The sequence below is a fragment of the Crinia signifera genome, chromosome 5, assembly GCF_055691185.1.
Source record: "Crinia signifera chromosome 5, ASM5569118v1, whole genome shotgun sequence".
Classification (NCBI taxonomy): domain Eukaryota; kingdom Metazoa; phylum Chordata; class Amphibia; order Anura; family Myobatrachidae; genus Crinia; species Crinia signifera.
Genome location: NC_139221.1, coordinates 131,149,253 through 131,167,369, shown reverse-complemented (window position 1 = coordinate 131,167,369; position 18,117 = coordinate 131,149,253). Strand labels below are relative to the sequence as shown.

At 46.3% G+C, this 18,117-nt stretch overlaps 1 protein-coding gene and 1 long non-coding RNA gene across 3 annotated transcripts in view; one reads left to right on the top strand and one right to left on the bottom strand.

Annotated features, from left to right (window-relative positions):
* PHLPP1 (PH domain and leucine rich repeat protein phosphatase 1) overlaps positions 1–2,179 on the bottom strand; it is a 131,722-nt gene extending 129,543 nt beyond the window's left edge. Inside the window, exon 1 of one of the 2 annotated variants that reach the window (XM_083188051.1) lies at positions 876–2,179. In XM_083188051.1, coding sequence (XP_083044177.1) covers positions 876–2,082 — 1,207 coding nt within the window. In that variant the 5' untranslated portion in view covers positions 2,083–2,179. The remainder of the gene's footprint in view (positions 1–875) is intronic. The other variant, XM_083188049.1, reaches the window with a different exon arrangement.
* A 40-nt stretch (positions 2,180–2,219) lies between these two features.
* LOC146080596 (uncharacterized) lies at positions 2,220–16,992 on the top strand. Its single transcript, XR_014474921.1, has 4 exons — positions 2,220–2,290; positions 7,528–7,732; positions 11,572–11,659; positions 16,938–16,992. It is a non-coding gene; the product is annotated as an uncharacterized LOC146080596 (long non-coding RNA).
* Positions 16,993–18,117: the final 1,125 nt, after the last annotated feature.

Genomic DNA, 18,117 nt, shown 5'->3' with positions numbered 1-18,117 from the left:
GGCGCAGCACTTTCCGACCTATCCATAGCTAGAAAGCCCTACACACATCGCTATTTGTGTAGGGCCCATTACAGTATGACAAAGGGGACAGATAAGTAAAAGGTACACAAGGCCAAACCACATACAAATATTTATATATCCAATGCCATTAATGATTAATACCACACTAAAGAAAGTGCTGTTAAATAATAACTAGTTATAACTTTCTCTGTACTTTACCACTAATGCATCAACTGCTTAAATAATTAATTGTAATGAATGGGATTCCACTGACAGCTTTTGATTTCCCATGTCATTGGACTAAGCATAAAAGTAGTACAACTGTAATGTCACTATTTTACTACGTCATTAGCCAAAACCTACTCTGCACGCCATATGCAACACTCACACTAGTGCTAAAGTAGACTGACAATTACCTGCATATTATATGCAGACATCACTTTCGCAAAACGTCTGCAGCACATCCACTACACCAATATGTTTACTGTGTGGTATCCAAGTACACTAGAACATTAGGCTGCAAAAACAGCAAGAACGGCCCGAAATTGTTAGTGGCAGACATGTAATGGTCCCATGCTGGCAATGCCCCACAGTATCTAAGTGCTAGAGTTCAATGCAGGTTTTTATTGCTAGACATGCTAAGGTATTCTTCTGACAAGAATATGTCTCAGCCCTGTGTATGCAAGTATGTATGTAGAGTATAGAAAGAAGCCAAAGCACGCCACCTTACAACAGCAGCACAGGGGGCTCCCTCTCTGGCTCAGCACCACTGCCCCGGCAGCCTCACCGCTACCTGTCAGGCGCTCTGCCCACATGCTGTCAGCTCCTATGCCCCCTATCCCATGAGCACATAGCAGGGTAACACGGCTCCTCACCTGTGTAGAAGCGGATGAGACAGCCGATCTCCGGCTCCATGCCCTCCTCCTGCACCCGGCACAGATCCCTGAATCCCAGCTGGAAGAGGTAGTCGTTCTGCACCAGCAGCGGCCTCTCGTGCGGCTCCAGACGGCGGCTGCTTTCTCCGTGTAGCTGCACGTACAGTGCGCCCGGGGCCGGGGCATGGTGCAGGGGGCGCGCCGGGACGGTGACTGCCACACAGGGCTGCGGCTCGGCGCTCAGCTCCTCCACCGAGGAAGAGGACGAGGAGGACGCGGCCCCGCAGTGGAAGAGTTCCAGCCCCTGGCACACAGCGGGGCTCAGGCTGTCAGAGTCCCGGGGTAGAGCCACGCCACTGCCCTCCTCCCAACACTCCCTCCCTGGGCATCCGAGCTCCGGCGTGCTGCCCACCCAGGCTGCCCCCTCGCTCTCCGTTCTGTCCCCGATGGAGGAGGCGGCGGCGGCGGCAGCAGCATCGAAGGCCTGGCCTATCACCCTCAGCGCTCCGGACGAGCATCCCCCCGGCCTGAGCAGGCGGGCAGCGACCTCGCTGGCCGTGGTGTCCGATGTGCAGAGCAGCGGCCGGAGCCCGGGGGACGCGTGTCTCTGGTAGATGTGCACGCAGCCCCGCCGCAGCTCCCCGCGCACCCACTCCCGCTCCTGCGGCTGCAGCTGCGCCCACTGCTTGTACTTCAGCAACAGCTTCCGATCCAGGCTGCGGGAGCCGGGCCCGGGGGTGGCCGGGCTCTGGGGGGATGAGGATGCCGAGGGGGCGGCGGCCGCCGTGCCAAGGGGGTTCGCTGACAGATTCCTCTTCAGCCGCCGCCGCCTCCTCCTCAGCAGCAGCGCCGAGTTCGAGCTGGACGCCGAGCTCTGGCTGCTCGCAGCCGGGGGAAGCTGCAGGCTGGCCGGTGCCGCGCCTCCATTCGCGGCCGGCCTCCGCTTCTCCCTCGCCAGGGTCCCGGCTGCCTCCTGCTCCATGGGCTGAGACTCGGGAGCACGGGAACCTTCCGGAGACAGCATTCCAGGGGAGGACGCAGAGCATTCCACGGGGGCCGCCTCTAGGAAGCCCCGGCACTGCCCTGCGCCATCATGGAGATGATGCTGGAGATCTAGCAGCGCTCCCTCCTTGCTGGAGATGGGCAGTAGCAGCAGCCCCGCCGCCCTGTACACGGAGGGGTGTGCCCGCCCGCCAGACTCATGCATATTAACCAGATCCGAGCGTCAGCGGGAGGCTCGCACACAGCCAGCAGCCGGGCACAAGCAGGGGACGCCCGTCACTCTGACGTCACCGGGAGCGCTGCGCATTTCGGGACCTGTAGTCCCTTAGTGGCCGCTCAGACTCTCGCTGTGTGTTGAGTGCTGCTGCTGCCGCTGCTGCCGCTGCCGGCACTGGGAGAGGGAGATAGATTCGGTAGTCAGTCGAGGATGTACTAAGCATCACTTCAGATCTCTATTAATCCATATGCACTGTACTTACTAGAGGCGCCTTTTATGAGAGGACTCTCCTGTCCAGGGGTGGAACTGAGTTCAACCACCTCAAATGGTTTGGTGGAACATTTCAACCTCCACATTGGCCCTGCACAGTAATTCTCACAGAAAAGTATTCTAGTTTGAAGGGGGCTGGCAAAAACTTTACCATTGGCCCTGTCTCTGGCTAATGGTGGGGAGGGGAGAGGGGTTATTAGGTGGCATAGAACAATGAGTTTCCCCACCTGTCCGATGGTGCGGTAGACCCTGTTATTGGCTGCGCAGGTCTCTATGTATATGATGCCAGAATAGGTTATTAGGTCGACCCATATTACGTTGACATGCATTGATTCACCCACTGTTGGTTGACATGGCTCGACACACAAAATAGGTCAACATGGCTAAGGGCTGGATGGTCGACACAAGCAATTGGTAGACAATGAAAGGGTTGACAGTCAAAAGGTCAACAGGCTCTCCGTCTCCCTGCTCTCCCGGCTCCTGCTGCCATAAAAAATGTGTCCCTCAGAAAATGGCTGCCCCCATACAGCAGACCGTTTTTAAGGATGCTAGAGGAGATCTCAGCCTCTTCTAGCATCCTCAAAAACGGTCTGCAGTATAGGGGCAGCCATTTTCTGTGTGTCACATTTTTTATGGCAGTAAGAGCGCCGGGAAAGCAGGGAGATGGAGAGCCAGACCGCAGACTGATTCGCTGGTAGCAGGTCCCGGGCAGATGCAGCATGGAGTGTTGATCAAAGGGTCAACAATGTCACTCTAGGTCGACACTAAGAAAAGATCGACATACATTAGGTTGACATTGACGAAATGTGTCATTGTTGACAGCTGGTAGGGTGTAGGGGCGCCAATTAGTGTAGCGCGTAACCTGGAATGGCTCCCTTTGCTCGCCATGCAGGTTTACTGTCCCAATACCATTGTTAAACTGTGAAAAAGTCCAAATGTTTTTCAATATCTTGAAAAATTCATGTCAACTTTTTGCTTGTGTCAACCTTGTGCATGTCAACCTTTTGTCAATGTTGCCATAGTACACATCGGCCTTTTAGCGTTGATCTAATGACTGTCGATCTAGACACTGTCCAGTTATTATCCAGATACTGGGGCAGATGTATTAAGCCTGGCATAGAGATAAACTGGAGATAAAGTGGAAGGAGTTAATGCACCAGCCAATCAGCTCCCAACTATCATATTTCAAACACAGCTGATTGGCTGGTACTTTATCTCCTTCCACTTTATTTCCAGTTTATCTCTTCGCCAGGTTTAATACACCTGCCCCACTGTCTGAAAGGAGTATTAAGACCTGTTCATACTATATGACAAAGGCAGACAATATACATGAAAATGGTAACGTTAACTATGTTATCATGCATATCGCTCAGTGTTTACGAATGATAACAATGCGCTCTTCCATGGGTCGTTCTCCATTCTTATCTCTGTCAGGCTTACCTACCCTCCTGGAATGGCCGGAAGGCTCCCGAAAATCGCTTCCAACTCCCGGCCCTCCGGAGAGGTGGGCAAGTCTCCCACTTGCCAGCCAGAGCCCCTGCACCCCCCTTCCCCGCTGATCATATTACTGGCATTTACCGCAAATCGCGGGTCCCTGGAGAGGGTGGTGGACAAAAATTACGCAAATTGTGTCATTTTAATCCCGACCTCTACTCGCGGACCCACGAATCGTGGTGTTTGCGTAGATTGGAGGCGGGGCTTTGAGTCAGCTGCCTTGTTCCCGCTCCCTGACCAGGAGGTTCGGCTGGCCTCTCTGGGCTTCTCCCAGAGAGGCAAATGTAATACTGCTTTGACATTGCAGAAATGGGTAATGACACGGTATTCTTAAATGGGACTTTAAAACGGGTCTGAGCCTTGAGACCTTTCACATTGCAGGTGAAAACCGTTTTAAAAATCATTTAATACCATTCAAACATTCAACCCGTTTAACCCCCAAGGGACACGTTTAAAGCCATTGAAATAGAGCTGTTCAAACTGCCAAAAAAACGGCTTTAAAACGTGTAGGACTCTGCTTTTTAACCGTGTTGAAATACCGGTTAACTTTAACCGGTAAATCAACACTAGCACTTTCACATTGCAGCCTTAAACGTTTTAAAATGGAAAAAAAACGGCAATATACCGTTTTAAAAGTGTGATGTGAAAGGGGTATAAAAGTCAGCAAGTATGTTCTCTGTACATGCAGTCTAATTTGCCTATGTTGTTTATGACTACGTGCATATTATTCAGTGTGTACTAAATATAAGATACGTTTTTTTGTAAAACAATATGGTCAGGTAAACTCTTTGGGCCAGATGCACTAAGCTTCAAAAGTGATAAAACAAGCGGTACTTGTTTCCTAGAACGGCCACAACGATTTAGATCGTTGTGGTCGTAAGATAAAAAATCGGATCGATCGCATCGCATGCGATTTGGTCGCATACGATGCGACCGATCCGATCGACCGATTTTTCACCCGATTTTTTTTTTTTTTCCACCAGATTTGTTTAAATTGCCCCCCCAAATGTTAATAAGTGTGCTAGACCCCACGATAGACGTGAACCCGAAGCGTGGCGAGCGCAGCGAGCCCGCGAGGGGCGGCGGTGCGCGTCCTCCGACCTTTTCATTCCCCTACTATCCACTAGGGCGTGGAGTGAGAATATAATAGTGTGGCGAGCGCAGCGAGCCACCGAGCCCGAAGCGTGGCGAGCGCAGCGAGCCCCGCGAGGGGACGCGTCTAACTTCACAGGTATACGCGTCCCCTCGCGGGGCTCGCTGCGCTCGCCACGCTTCGGGCTCGGTGGCTCGCTGCGCTCGCCACACTATTATATTCTCACTCCACGCCCTAGTGGATAGTAGGGGAATGAAAAGGTCGGAGGACGCGCACCGCCGCCCCTCGCGGGCTCGCTGCGCTCGCCACGCTTCGGGTTCACGTCTATCGTGGGGTCATGGCGGGCACATAAAAAATGTGAAATGGGTCATATTGGCCCATTTCACCTTTTTTATCATTTTTCCCTATGTGAGATGGACTTAATCAAGTCCATCTCATCTTGTGCCATTATAATGGCACAAGACCGACCGATTTCAATGTTAAAAGATTTTTTAACATTGAAGTCTATGGAAAAATCGGGTCAATCGGTCGGTCGCATCGCGGCCGATTTTAATTGGTCGCGACCGACCGATTGACCCGATTTCTGTCAATCAAATGGAAAAAATTGCAAAAAATCGGCCACATCGTGAGGATCGTGTCCCTTAATTAAGAGCCACGATCACTCACGATTGTGGCCGTTCTAGGAAACAAGTACCAAACAAGCTGCCTTTATTACATAGTGTGTATGCACTGCAGCTGTAGGGACTTAAATATTAAACTACATCTCATAGATAAATTGAAGTGTTACTACCACCATCTGGTAGAAAGTAATACTGTCACCATAGAGAAAATAAGCATAGTCCATCTGCCTTGTCCTTTACATAATGAACACCAGTATAAAGTCAGTGTATTTTATTTATTTATTAACAGTTTCTTATATAGCGCAGCATATTCCGTTGCGCTTTACAAAAGGAGACAGTGATACAACAAATAGGGTATTTACAGACAGTCAAAAGGTAGGAGGGCCCTGCTCGCAAGCTAACAATCTATAGGGAAATAGGCAATGATACATAAGGATAGATACTATATTATTTATTGCATCAATTCCACTAGAATGTAAGGTTCTGTGACTGGTTCTGGAATTTTGTAAGGTTGTCTGAAGAGATGAATTTTCAGGGAACGTTTATAGGTTTGGAGACTGGAGGAGAGTCTTGTGCTTGGGAGGGCATTCCATAGCCCGAAGAAAGTCCTGCAATCAGGAATGGGACATACTTGCCTACTTTTGAAAACTAGTTTCAGGGAGATTATAGTTGGTAGTAGAATTTTGCACAGCACCCCATTGAAGGGGTGTGTCATGCTCCACCCAAAAGGCATGTCTAGTTCCATATATGGAGATATTGTGAAAAGAGTTTGCAAAAGTGGCACCTAGAATCATTGGTGTGCACTGCTACATCTGTGAGGAATCTTTTAAAATTAATTCAATGTATTCAATGTAAATGTATGTCTCATTCCTTTTTTCCCCAAAAAATGTAACACTGTAATGTGGGCTAGGTGAAATGAGGGAGATTGCTAGACTAATAAGGGAGAGAGGGAGATTGCTGCTATTTCAGGGAGTCTCCTGCAGAATGCAGGAGGGTAGGCAACTATGGAATGGGAGCGAGTAATGAGTGTGGATGAGAGACGCAGATCTTGGGAGGAGCGTAGAGGTCGGGTTGGAAGATATTTTGAGATAAGAGAAGATATTTATGTTGGTGTAGTTTGGTTTATGGTTTTGTGTGTAAGTAAACTAATTTTGTATTGAATACGTTAGAATACAGATAACCAATGAAGTGACTGACAGAGTAGCTTTGCAGACGATGAACGTCTGGCTAGGAATATTAGCCTTGCAGCTGCATTCATGATGGACTGTAGTGGTGAGAGTCTGTATTGAGGAAGACCGATAAGGAGAATATTGAAATAATCAATGCGTGAGATGATGAGAGCATGGATTAGAGTTTTTGTAGTGTCTTGAGTAAGGTAAGGGCGAATTTTGAATATGTTTTTTAGTTGCATGTGGCATGATTTTGAGACAGATTGCATGTGGGGTACAAAGGAAAGTTCAGAGTCAAGGTGATGGAATGTTCTTCAAATGATGTAAATGTGAGTGATGGAACCTGTGGAAGAACTGTGTTTGTGAAAGATTAAGATAGTAATATTCCAACCCACCTCCTCTGCTGTCACCAGGCCTGGAGGTGTGTGTGAAGTGGAGACCACCATGTGACAGGGCTGCAGGGGAGGCTGGGTCTGATTGTGAGAGCCATGTTTCTGTTATAGCCAGCAGGTTGAAGTTGTTTGAAATGAAGTGGTCGTGGATGGATGTTAATTTGTTGCCAACATAGCGTGCATTCCATAACGCACATTTTAGTGATTTGGGGGGTGAAGGGAGGCATTTGATGTTTATGAGGTTAGCTGGATTACTATGTTCCAGAGAGTTAGATGTTTGCGAGCGGGGCAAGCAGCTGGGGCCTGGATTAAGTGAAATGTCACCAGCTAATAGAAGCAGTAGAGAGAGATAGGTATAGCTGCAGGTGGTTAGTGAATGTTGTTTATGGCAACAGGAAGAAGGTCTGTCACGCACACGGCCAGACACGGAGCTCTCCGGCGAAGCTCCGTGCACTGAGTGACGTCATCAAGAGGCACACATCAGGAGACCGAGACATCGCGGCGAAGAGGCTCCGGCAGCCGGGACATTGAAGCTCCCCTAGAAACGAGCAACCAAACACAGCACAGCAGGACTATTAGACTGCTAGACTTCACCGAAACGTAAGTGCATTTATCCAATGACATTGCACTGAACTTAGACGCACAGCACCAGTTTGTGGAGGAGATGCACAGCACCTTCACAGGAAGGAGGAGAGCACATAGGTATTAACCTATGGGATTGTAAAGGGGTCTTGAGATAGCCTGAAGCCCGCAAAGGCTCTCTCCTACTTCAAGTGACAAGCTACACCCACAGCAAACCACTTCTAAGTGGAAACATCATAGACACCCTCCGCCAAGGAGAGGAAGAAAGGACATAGGCTGAAGCCTATGGGATTGTAGAGGAGTTTCTCTGGAAACTGCCTTAAGCCCACACAGGCTCCTTTCTCAGACATAGAAACCTTACCTACCATTTTTCTCTGCACATCACCCAGGAGGACCGTAGATCCCCCAAAAGAGGGACCTACAGAGTTTAAAGGTACCTACAAAGGGACACCTGAACCCCTGTCGGGGATTTTCCTAGGGTGACACGGATGAGAAAAATTACCACCACAGGGGACCCCATCTAGGTGTATCAGAAACACCAAGTAAACTTACCCCCCAAGCAATTTAACAATTTTACCCTCACCACACAGCATATTGCATAGTAAGAAATAAATAAATCTATTTACATAAACCGTATTTCTTCCATCTCCTCATTTTTACCTAATTTCACACCACAAACCAAATATAAATAGGCAGCGCCAAAGCACAACCAAACAAGTATTGTGTATGTTATTGTCAATGTAGAGAGATATGTAAAAATCTCATGAGTGTTAATAAGAGGGTCATGGATAATTGAGGCAGAAATGTGTATAGAGGGCTGAGTTTCAGGGAGAGGGAGAGAAGAGACTGATTTTGTGAGAAGACCATGGAGAGCAATGCAGAGAATTAGTTTGTAGTACATGGTGTATTTGAACAGAGTTATTTAGGCATAAAGAGTTATATAGTTTATCTGGTAAGTAAAGTTTATAAGGATGGTAGTATAAGGACATATTGTATAGTCCTCTTTGTTCTTTTAACCCCTTCATGACAGAGCCAGTTTTTGCCTTCCTGACAGAGCCCTTTTTTTCAAATCTGGCATGTATCACTTAAGTGGGGATAACTTTTTTTTGCTTTTACTTATCCCAGTGATTTTGAGATTGTTTTCTCGTGACACATTGTACTTCAAGTTAGTGGTAAATTTTCGTCGATACAGTCTGTGTTTTTTTGTGAAAAATACCAAAATGTCGTAAAAAAATGGAAAATTTTGCGATTTGCAAAATGTTAAATTTTCTGCTTGTGAGACAAATAATCTTACCACTCAAAATAGTGAATAACTAACATAGACCATATGTCTACTTTATGTTGCCATCATTATTTCAACCTCATTTTCATTTTTTTGGACACTAGGAAGCTTAAAATATGAATAGCAAATTCTCAAATTTTCAAGAAAATTTCAAACTCTGATTTTTTTAGGGACCAGGTCAGTTATGATGTGACTTTGAGTGACTTGTATGTGAGACACCCCCATAAATGATGCCATTTCAAAAACTGCACCCCTCACAGTATTCAAAACAGCATTTTGGAAGTTTGTTAACCCTTTAGGTGTTTCACAGGAATTAAAAGAAAGTGTAGCTGAAATTTCAAAATTTCATTTTTTTTGCAGTTTTGCAATTTTAGTACATTTTTCTAAGGAACACAGTAGATTTTACTAGAGAAATGTGACTAAAAATTGATTCCCCCAATTCTTTGGTTTTCATAAATATACTATATGTGGCCCTAGTGTGCACGGTGACCAAACCACAGGCTTCATAATAGAAGGAGCACCTACTTGATTTTGGAGCCTCCTTTTTATGAGATTATTTTTTAGGCACCATGTAGGTTTCTAGGCACCATAAGATGCTAAAAGTTAGGTACCCCCCCACAAGTGACCCCATTTTGCAAACTACACCCTTCAGGGAATTCATCTAGGGGTATAGTGTACATTTCAAACCCCCAGGGGTTTCACCAATTGTGGTACAACTGGGCAGTGAAAATGAAAAAAATTAATTTTTCATTTTCACAGCTCAGTTGTATCAAAATTGGTGAAACTCCGGGGGGTTTGAAATGTACACTATACCCCTTGATGAATTCCCTGAAGGGTGTAGTTTGCAAAATGGGGTCACTTGTGGGGGGGTTCCACTGTATGGGTGTTTCGGGGGTCATTCAACCAGAATCTGTGCTGCAAAATCCAAAAATCACTCCTTCCCTTCTGAGTCCTGCCATGCACCCAACTGGTATTTTTTGGTCACACATGAGGCATTGCCGTACTCGGGAGAAATTGGGGCACAGATTTTGGGGTGCTTTGTCTCCTTCATTCCTTGTGAAAATGAAAAATTTTGAGCCAGATCTGCATTTTTGTGTAAAAAAAAAGTAATTTTTTACAGAAAAATGCAGTTCTGGCTCAAATTTTTTTATTTTCACAAGGAATGAAGGAGACAAAGCACCCCAAAATCTGTGCCCCAATTTCTCCCGAGTACGGCAATGCCTCATGTGTGACCAAAAAATACCAGTTGGGTGCATGGCAGGACTCAGAAGGGAAGGAGTGATTTTTGGTGGTGGAATGAATGGTGGGTGCTATGTCGCATTAGCAAGACCCCCGAAGCACCAATACAGTGGAACCCCCCCACAAGTGACCCCATTTTAGTCACCAGCTTTGGGAGGGGGGCTGGCGCTGCGGCTGGCGGGGGGGTGGGAGGGGTGCTGGTGCTGCGGCAGCCGGGTGGGTGGGAGGGAGGGGGGCTGCCGGGTGGGAGGGGGGGGGGGGGGGCTGGCGATCGGTGGTAATCGGTGCGGTATATACACACACACACACACACACACATATATATATATGTGTGTATATATATATATATATATATATATAAATATATATACACACACATATATATATATATATATATATATATGTGTGTGTATATATATATATATATATATATATATATAAATATATTTTTTCAGTGCATACTGTACATTTAATTTTTAACTTTTTCTGCAGCTTGATGCTGCTGCTGCTGCTGCGGGGGGGAGGGGGGAGGAGGGCAGCGCTGCGTGCGCTCCAGACGCTCCAGGGGAGCCGGGGGAGCTGCTGCTGCTGCCGGGTGAGTGCCCGGCGGGTTCGAGGGGGGGCTGCACATCGGTGGTGATCGGTGCTGTACTTGACAGCACCGATCACCAGTGAATCCCTGTGTTACCGAGCGGCTTAGCCGCCGGTAACACAGGAAACGCTGTGAATGGCTGTTCAGATTTGAACAGCCAATCACAGCGATCGCCGACCGGGGGGGGCACCCCTGCCCCCCCTGGGCGGCGAGGGGGGATGTCTGCTGTCAGGGACAGCAGACATCACCTAACTGTCACTGCGTCTCTAGACGCAGTGACAGTTAGAAGTCATGACGTATATATACGTCATGTGTCGGGAAGTACTTCCCGACCATGACGTATATATACGTCAAATGTCGTGAAGGGGTTAAAAAAACTTTCTTTGTAACAACAATTTAAAACAAAACTTTCGAAATCCAGAAGGAATTAAGGCTAAATGCTAAATTCTAGTGAATTGTAGTATCAAAGCATGCTCATTTACATTTATATTAATAAAGCAGAACAGACAAATTGGGTAAGATATTGTAAGGAGCAGAGGTTTGAGGGTTCAATAACCATTATTCAAGTACAGCCAGATGTGCTGTTGTGTATGCATGGTGAGATTCCTTTGCTATTTGACGTAAGATTCAATTGCTATGCAATCTTTGCTAACTCTGTACTATTTACATACAATTCATGCAATCTACATTTGATTTGTGCTATATAGTCATTGCTGCCCTGTCTATTTTGCTTTTCCATTTCAGCTGAATGGGAGCACATATCGGGATCGAATCAGGATAGAAAGCTCAAAAACATGTACAATCTCCATACGATGCATATGTGATCAGTGGTGTAAGTTCATACCAGGTGCCCGGAGGCGACAAAGATTGCAGTGCCCCCCCACCACCGCACACACACACACAAACACATACACTGAACTACACATACATAGCATAAATGTCCCCCAGATCTAGAGACAGAACCTGTGACTCAAAGATAGCATTGGTTAACCCCCCACCATACACAACAGATAGTATCAATGGCTCCCAGATCCTACAGACATCACCTGTGACCCCCAGATACCACAGATAGCATTAGTGACCCCCCCCCCATACGCTACCATACTTCCCAACATTAGTAGTGTGCACGGTCCGTGCGTCTGAAATTTGTGGGCTAGGTCTAGTGACCAGGGGGCGTGACCTACAAATTTCCTCACTCCTGCAAAGCCACGCTCCGTTTTTGCCATTGAGGGGGCAAGGCCAGCACTCTATGAGTTGCTGGCCATGCCGCCAGCCCCTCTGTCTCCGGGAATAGATGCTGTGCTCATATGCACAGCATTTATTCACTGCTGAAATTAGGACAGTTAGGAGATATGCACTAGGCAGTACCCGAAACTAAGATTTCTGTCCCCCACCACCACACACCATCCCCCAGTCCCCGTCAGCCTGTCTGCATGTGTGTGAAAAAGAATAGAGATTATACAGCGCTGGGTTTGTACTGAATAGAAGGTCTAACACAATTTAGCCATATATAAACATTTATTATACATCATTTAAAACATTAAAAAATAGACATTTTTAGAGAATTCTCTATATCACCAGTGGGGATAGGGTAAGAGCAAAATGGAGAGATATTGCTCCAGTGGGTGGAAAGATGGATCAGTTCAGATGCACCTGTGGTGGTGGAATATTTACCAAGTAGTGTTCGGCAGTCTCTCTCCTATATACTGGGGAGGAGGAAGGATGAAGTCCCGGCAGAATATCCAGCGAGTGGCGGATCCAGATTTACTCAGAAAGACCACAAGGAGTTTTTTCGGGTTTTGGATAACCCAGATGTGTCTTTGTAATGAAGAATGCTGAGATTGTGGAATCCTTGAATTATTTAGCTGGTCCGGGTAGATGAGTAAAGTGCAGATGCAGACTTGGATGGATAAAGTGCAGATGCAAGTGATACTGATGGCAGCTTAACGCGTTTCGACGTGTTGGCACGTCTTCTTCAGGAGCAATGATGACTGGTATGTCAGGGGAAGCTCTATATATAAGAAATATACATATAATAATCAGATAATACAGAGATCTTGGTTGCATATATCTGCAGATATAGGGTTAAGCCCCCAGGCCGTACGTCAAGGCATCTCTGTCACTGGGGGTCCCTAACACTGGGTATGGGTCTGGGGTGTGGGCCCCCAATATGCCGGCACAGGCTGACTACTCCAGGGCAGCACACAAATGAAAGTTAGTAGGTGTTAAATAAGAAGCACATAAGTGCTATGTAAGGAGGTGAAGGTGTGGTTAAAATAATACATACAATGTGATAGGGAAAAACATAAATGTTAATAAAGTGTTAGGGTGTGTCAACCTGGAGCAGACCAGCCATACCAACAAAGAGGGAATCACACTCCCAAACCCATCCCATGCACAATAACAAATTTATGGGCCTAATAGCCCAGTGTAAGGCCACATGATAATGGCTTACAACATCTGAGAGCCAGCTTACCTGGAGATACCCCTGGCTTCTCCAATGGCACTCAGGTGTCAGCAATCCCTCCTAATGCTGACCCATCTATGCCTCTCTCAACTGCACAACACTTTTATTGGCAAGCTGCTCAATCAGAGGTCTGTCATTCAGGTGCCAACAGGGAGGGGTAAATCTGGTTAGGGAAAAAAAACAGTTTGTATCCCTATTGCACACTGAATGAGAAATATACATATAATAATCAGATAATACAGAGATCTTGGTTGCATATATCTGCAGATATAGGGTTAAGCCCCCAGGCCGTACGTCAAGGCATCTCTGTCACTGGGGGTCCCTAACACTGGGTATGGGTCTGGGGTGTGGGCCCCCAATATGCCGGCACAGGCTGACTACTCCAGGGCAGCACACAAATGAGAGTTAGTAGGTGTTAAATAAGAAGCGGTACTTGTTTCCTATCTGGGCGCCCGCTAAGTTAATTGCGCACCATGCTATTCTCCGTAGAGAAATCTGATCGCATCGCATCGTACACATACACGATATTGAACGATGCGATGCGATGCGATCCGATTCGATTTCCCATAGGAAACAATGTTAAATGGCTCAATTTAGCCAAATTATCATAGGAACAATAGTAAATGGGCCAAAAACACCCCTGAACATTGAAATGTCCCCCCAAAAGTAGTTGACGCCACCCCGCCATCAACGTGAACCCGAAGCGTGGCGAGCGCAGCGAGCCCGCGAGGGGCGGCGGTACGCGTCCTCCGACCTTTTCATGCCCTACTATCCACTAGGGCGTGGAGTGAGAATAGAATAGTGTGGCGAGCGCAGCGAGCCACCGAGCCCGAAGCGTGGCGAGCGCAGCGAGGGGACGCGGATACCTTCACAGGTAAACGCGTCCCTTTGCGGGCTTCCCAGGTGTCCGCGTCGCCATGGACACCTGGGAAGCCCGCGAGGGGACGCGTATAACTGTGAAGGTATCCGCGTCCCCTCGCGGGGCGCGCTGCGCTCGCCACGCTTCGGGCTCGGTGGCTCGCTGCGCTCGCCACACTAATCTATTCTCACTCCACGCCCTAGTGGATAGTAGGGCATGAAAAGGTCGGAGGACGCGTACCGCCGCCCCTCACGGGCTCGCTGCGCTCGCCACGCTTCGGGTTCACGTTGATGGCGGGGTGGCGTCAACTACTTTTGGGGGGACATTTCAATGTTCAGGGGTGTTTTTGGCCCATTTACTATTGTTCCTATGATAATTTGGCTAAATTGAGCCATTTCACATTGTTTCCTATGGGAAATCGAATCGGATCGCATCGCATCGTTCAATATCGTGTATGTGTACAATGCGATGCGATCCGATTTCATTACGGTGCCGTACGTAGAAAACCTGGGCGCCCAGATAGGAAACAAGTACCTAAGAAGCACATAAGTGCTATGTAAGGAGGTGAAGGTGTGGTTAAAATAATACATACAATGTGGTAGGGAAAAACATAAATGTTAATAAAGTGTTAGGGTGTGTCAACCTGGAGCAGACCAGCCATACCAACAAAGAGGGAATCACACTTCCAAACCCATCCCATGCACAATAACAAATTTATGGGCCTAATAGCCCAGTGTAAGGCCACATGATAATGGCTTACAACATCTGAGAGCCAGCTTACCTGGAGATACCCCTGGCTTCTCCAATGGCACTCAGGTGTCAGCACTCCCTCCTAATGCTGACCCATCTGTGCCTCTCTCAACTGCACAACACTTTTATTGGCAAGCTGCTCAATCAGAGGTCTGTCATTCAGGTGCCAACAGGGAGGGGTAAATCTGGTTAGGGAAAAAAAACAGTTTGTATCCCTATTGCACACTGAATGAGAAATATACATATAATAATCAGATAATACAGAGATCTTGGTTGCATATATCTGCAGATATAGGGTTAAGCCCCCAGGCCGTACGTCAAGGCATCTCTGTCACTGGGGGTCCCTAACACTGGGTATGGGTCTGGGGTGTGGTCCCCCAATATGCCGGCACAGGCTGACTACTCCAGGGCAGCACACAAATGAAAGTTATTAGGTGTTAAATAAGAAGCACATAAGTGCTATGTAAGGAGGTGAAGGTGTGGTTAAAATAATACATACAATGTGATAGGGAAAAACATAAATGTTAATAAAGTGTTAGGGTGTGTCAACCTGGAGCAGACCAGCCATACCAACAAAGAGGGAATCACACTCCCAAACCCATCCCATGCACAATAACAAATTTATGGGCCTAATAGCCCAGTGTAAGGCCACATGATAATGGCTTACAACATCTGAGAGACAGCTTACCTGGAGATACCCCTGGCTTCTCCAATGGCACTCAGGTGTCAGCAATCCCTCCTAATGCTGACCCATCTATGCCTCTCTCAACTGCACAACACTTTTATTGGCAAGCTGCTCAATCAGAGGTCTGTCATTCAGGTGCCAACAGGGAGGGGTAAATCTGGTTAGGGAAAAAAAAACCAGTTTGTATCCCTATTGCACACTGAATGAGAAATATACATATAATAATCAGATAATACAGAGATCTTGGTTGCATATATCTGCAGATATAGGGTTAAGCCCCCAGGCCGTACGTCAAGGCATCTCTGTCACTGGGGGTCCCTAACACTGGGTATGGGTCTGGGGTGTGGGCCCCCAAAATGCCGGCACAGGCTGACTACTCCAGGGCAGCACACAAATGAAAGTAGGTGTTAAATAAGAAGCACATAAGTGCTATGTAAGGAGGTGAAGGTGTGGTTAAAATAATACATACAATGTGATAGGGAAAAACATAAATGTTAATAAAGTGTTAGGGTGTGTCAAACTGGAGCAGACCAGCCATACCAACAAAGAGGGAATCACACTCCCAAACCCATCCCATGCACAATAACAAATTTATGGGCCTAATAGCCCAGTGTATTTAATATTTGTTATTGTGCATGGGATGGGTTTGGGAGTGTGATTCCCTCTTTGTTGGTATGGCTGGTCTGCTCCAGGTTGACACACCCTAACACTTTATTAACATTTATGTTTTTCCCTATCACATTGTATGTATTATTTTAACCACACCTTCACCTCCTTACATAGCACTTATATGCTTCTTATTTAACACCTACTAACTTTCATTTGTGTGCTGCCCTGGAGTAGTCAGCCTGTGCCGGCATATTGGGGGCCCACACCCCAGACCCATACCCAGTGTTAGGGACCCCCAGTGACAGAGATGCCTTGACGTACGGCCTGGGGGCTTAACCCTATATCTGCAGATATATGCAACCAAGATCTCTGTATTATCTGATTATTATATGTATATTTCTCATTCAGTGTGCAATAGGGATACAAACTGTTTTTTTTTCCCTAACCAGATTTACCCCTCCCTGTTGGCACCTGAATGACAGACCTCTGATTGAGCAGCTTGCCAATAAAAGTGTTGTGAAGCTCTATATATACCCTGAGTTAATTAGGGGGGTGTTGCCCAGGTAAAGTGGGTGGTGATTTTTTTCCCAATTGTTTAAACACAGTAAATATATATAAAAACAGTTGATTCAATATAGATAAAATTAGTTAAAAAACTTGTATGCACAGGAGTATAAGTATCTAATGGTAATTCATTAAGTATCATGATAAACAGTAGTATTGTACATTTTGTATTGCAGGAAAAACTCAATAAAGTTTCAAATCACGTGACCGGAGCAAGTCACGTGATGTACACAACGAGAAAGAAGTTTCTATAAGCTGTGATCTACAGCTCTTAGAGATAAAGTAATTACCTTCTAGGTATCGTGGGGCAGTGCACGGAGGGCAGGGGATCTCAGAACGTTATATCAATGCGCCGTTAATACGGCAGTTGTCTCTGGATGTCGTGACCGGCGGAAGTGACGTAAATCAGGGCGGAAATGCGCCGCTGAAGTTCTTCCCCGCTGTGGTTGGCGAAAGTCACGTTTATCCAGGCGGAAGTGCATCGCCGAAGCTCTTCCCCGCTATGGTTGGCGGAAGTCTATATAATTTGACGTGTGGATGGCATCTAATAGGTAGCTGAAATTATACAGCGTGATTGGCGGAAGTATGCGACTTCTAACGCAAGATTGACATTTATATATGTATACTTGATATACTCTAAAACGAGTGTGGATATATTCTGAAAGGGCATAAACAAACAAATAAACAGTTAAATAAATTGTCTAACCAGCCCTTCGTGCACTGTTTTTTTATTTTATTTATGGTAGGAGACGGACACCAAAAATATTGGACCAAATTAACATTATTGGTAGAGGTCTATATCTACTGGGCGGACCTAAAGTAATGGTTTCTCATTATGTAGATATCTGTGAAAAAATGATATGAACAATAGACAGACAGAAAATACATGATGGGTATCTAAATTAGCAATGAGTATAATTTGAATGAAATGGTATAAAGATCATATTAGCGATAATGAGTATGATCCACTTAAATCATACAGTTACACAGTTATTAGTTCAATTTAAGACATTTTATGTTTATGGATGGTATGAGAACTTATTGTGGGGATTTTTCTATGTTTAATCACAATATAGTAGGATAACATTAAGGATCATGGATTACCCCTAAGGATATAGGTACATTTACAGATGCAACCGAATAGTCAGCATATAGATGTATATTCATAGTACACTATTGAGTTCGAGTGCTTCATTTAATCCATCAGGAAATAAACAATTTAATTTAAAGGTCCAGTATACCTCCTGGCGACATAGGATATTGTATCTGTCCCCACCTCTTGAGGATAAGGGTATGTGTTCGAGCCCAATTATTTGTAGGTCTTTAGGGTTTTTGTTATGTGCTTGTAGAAAATGT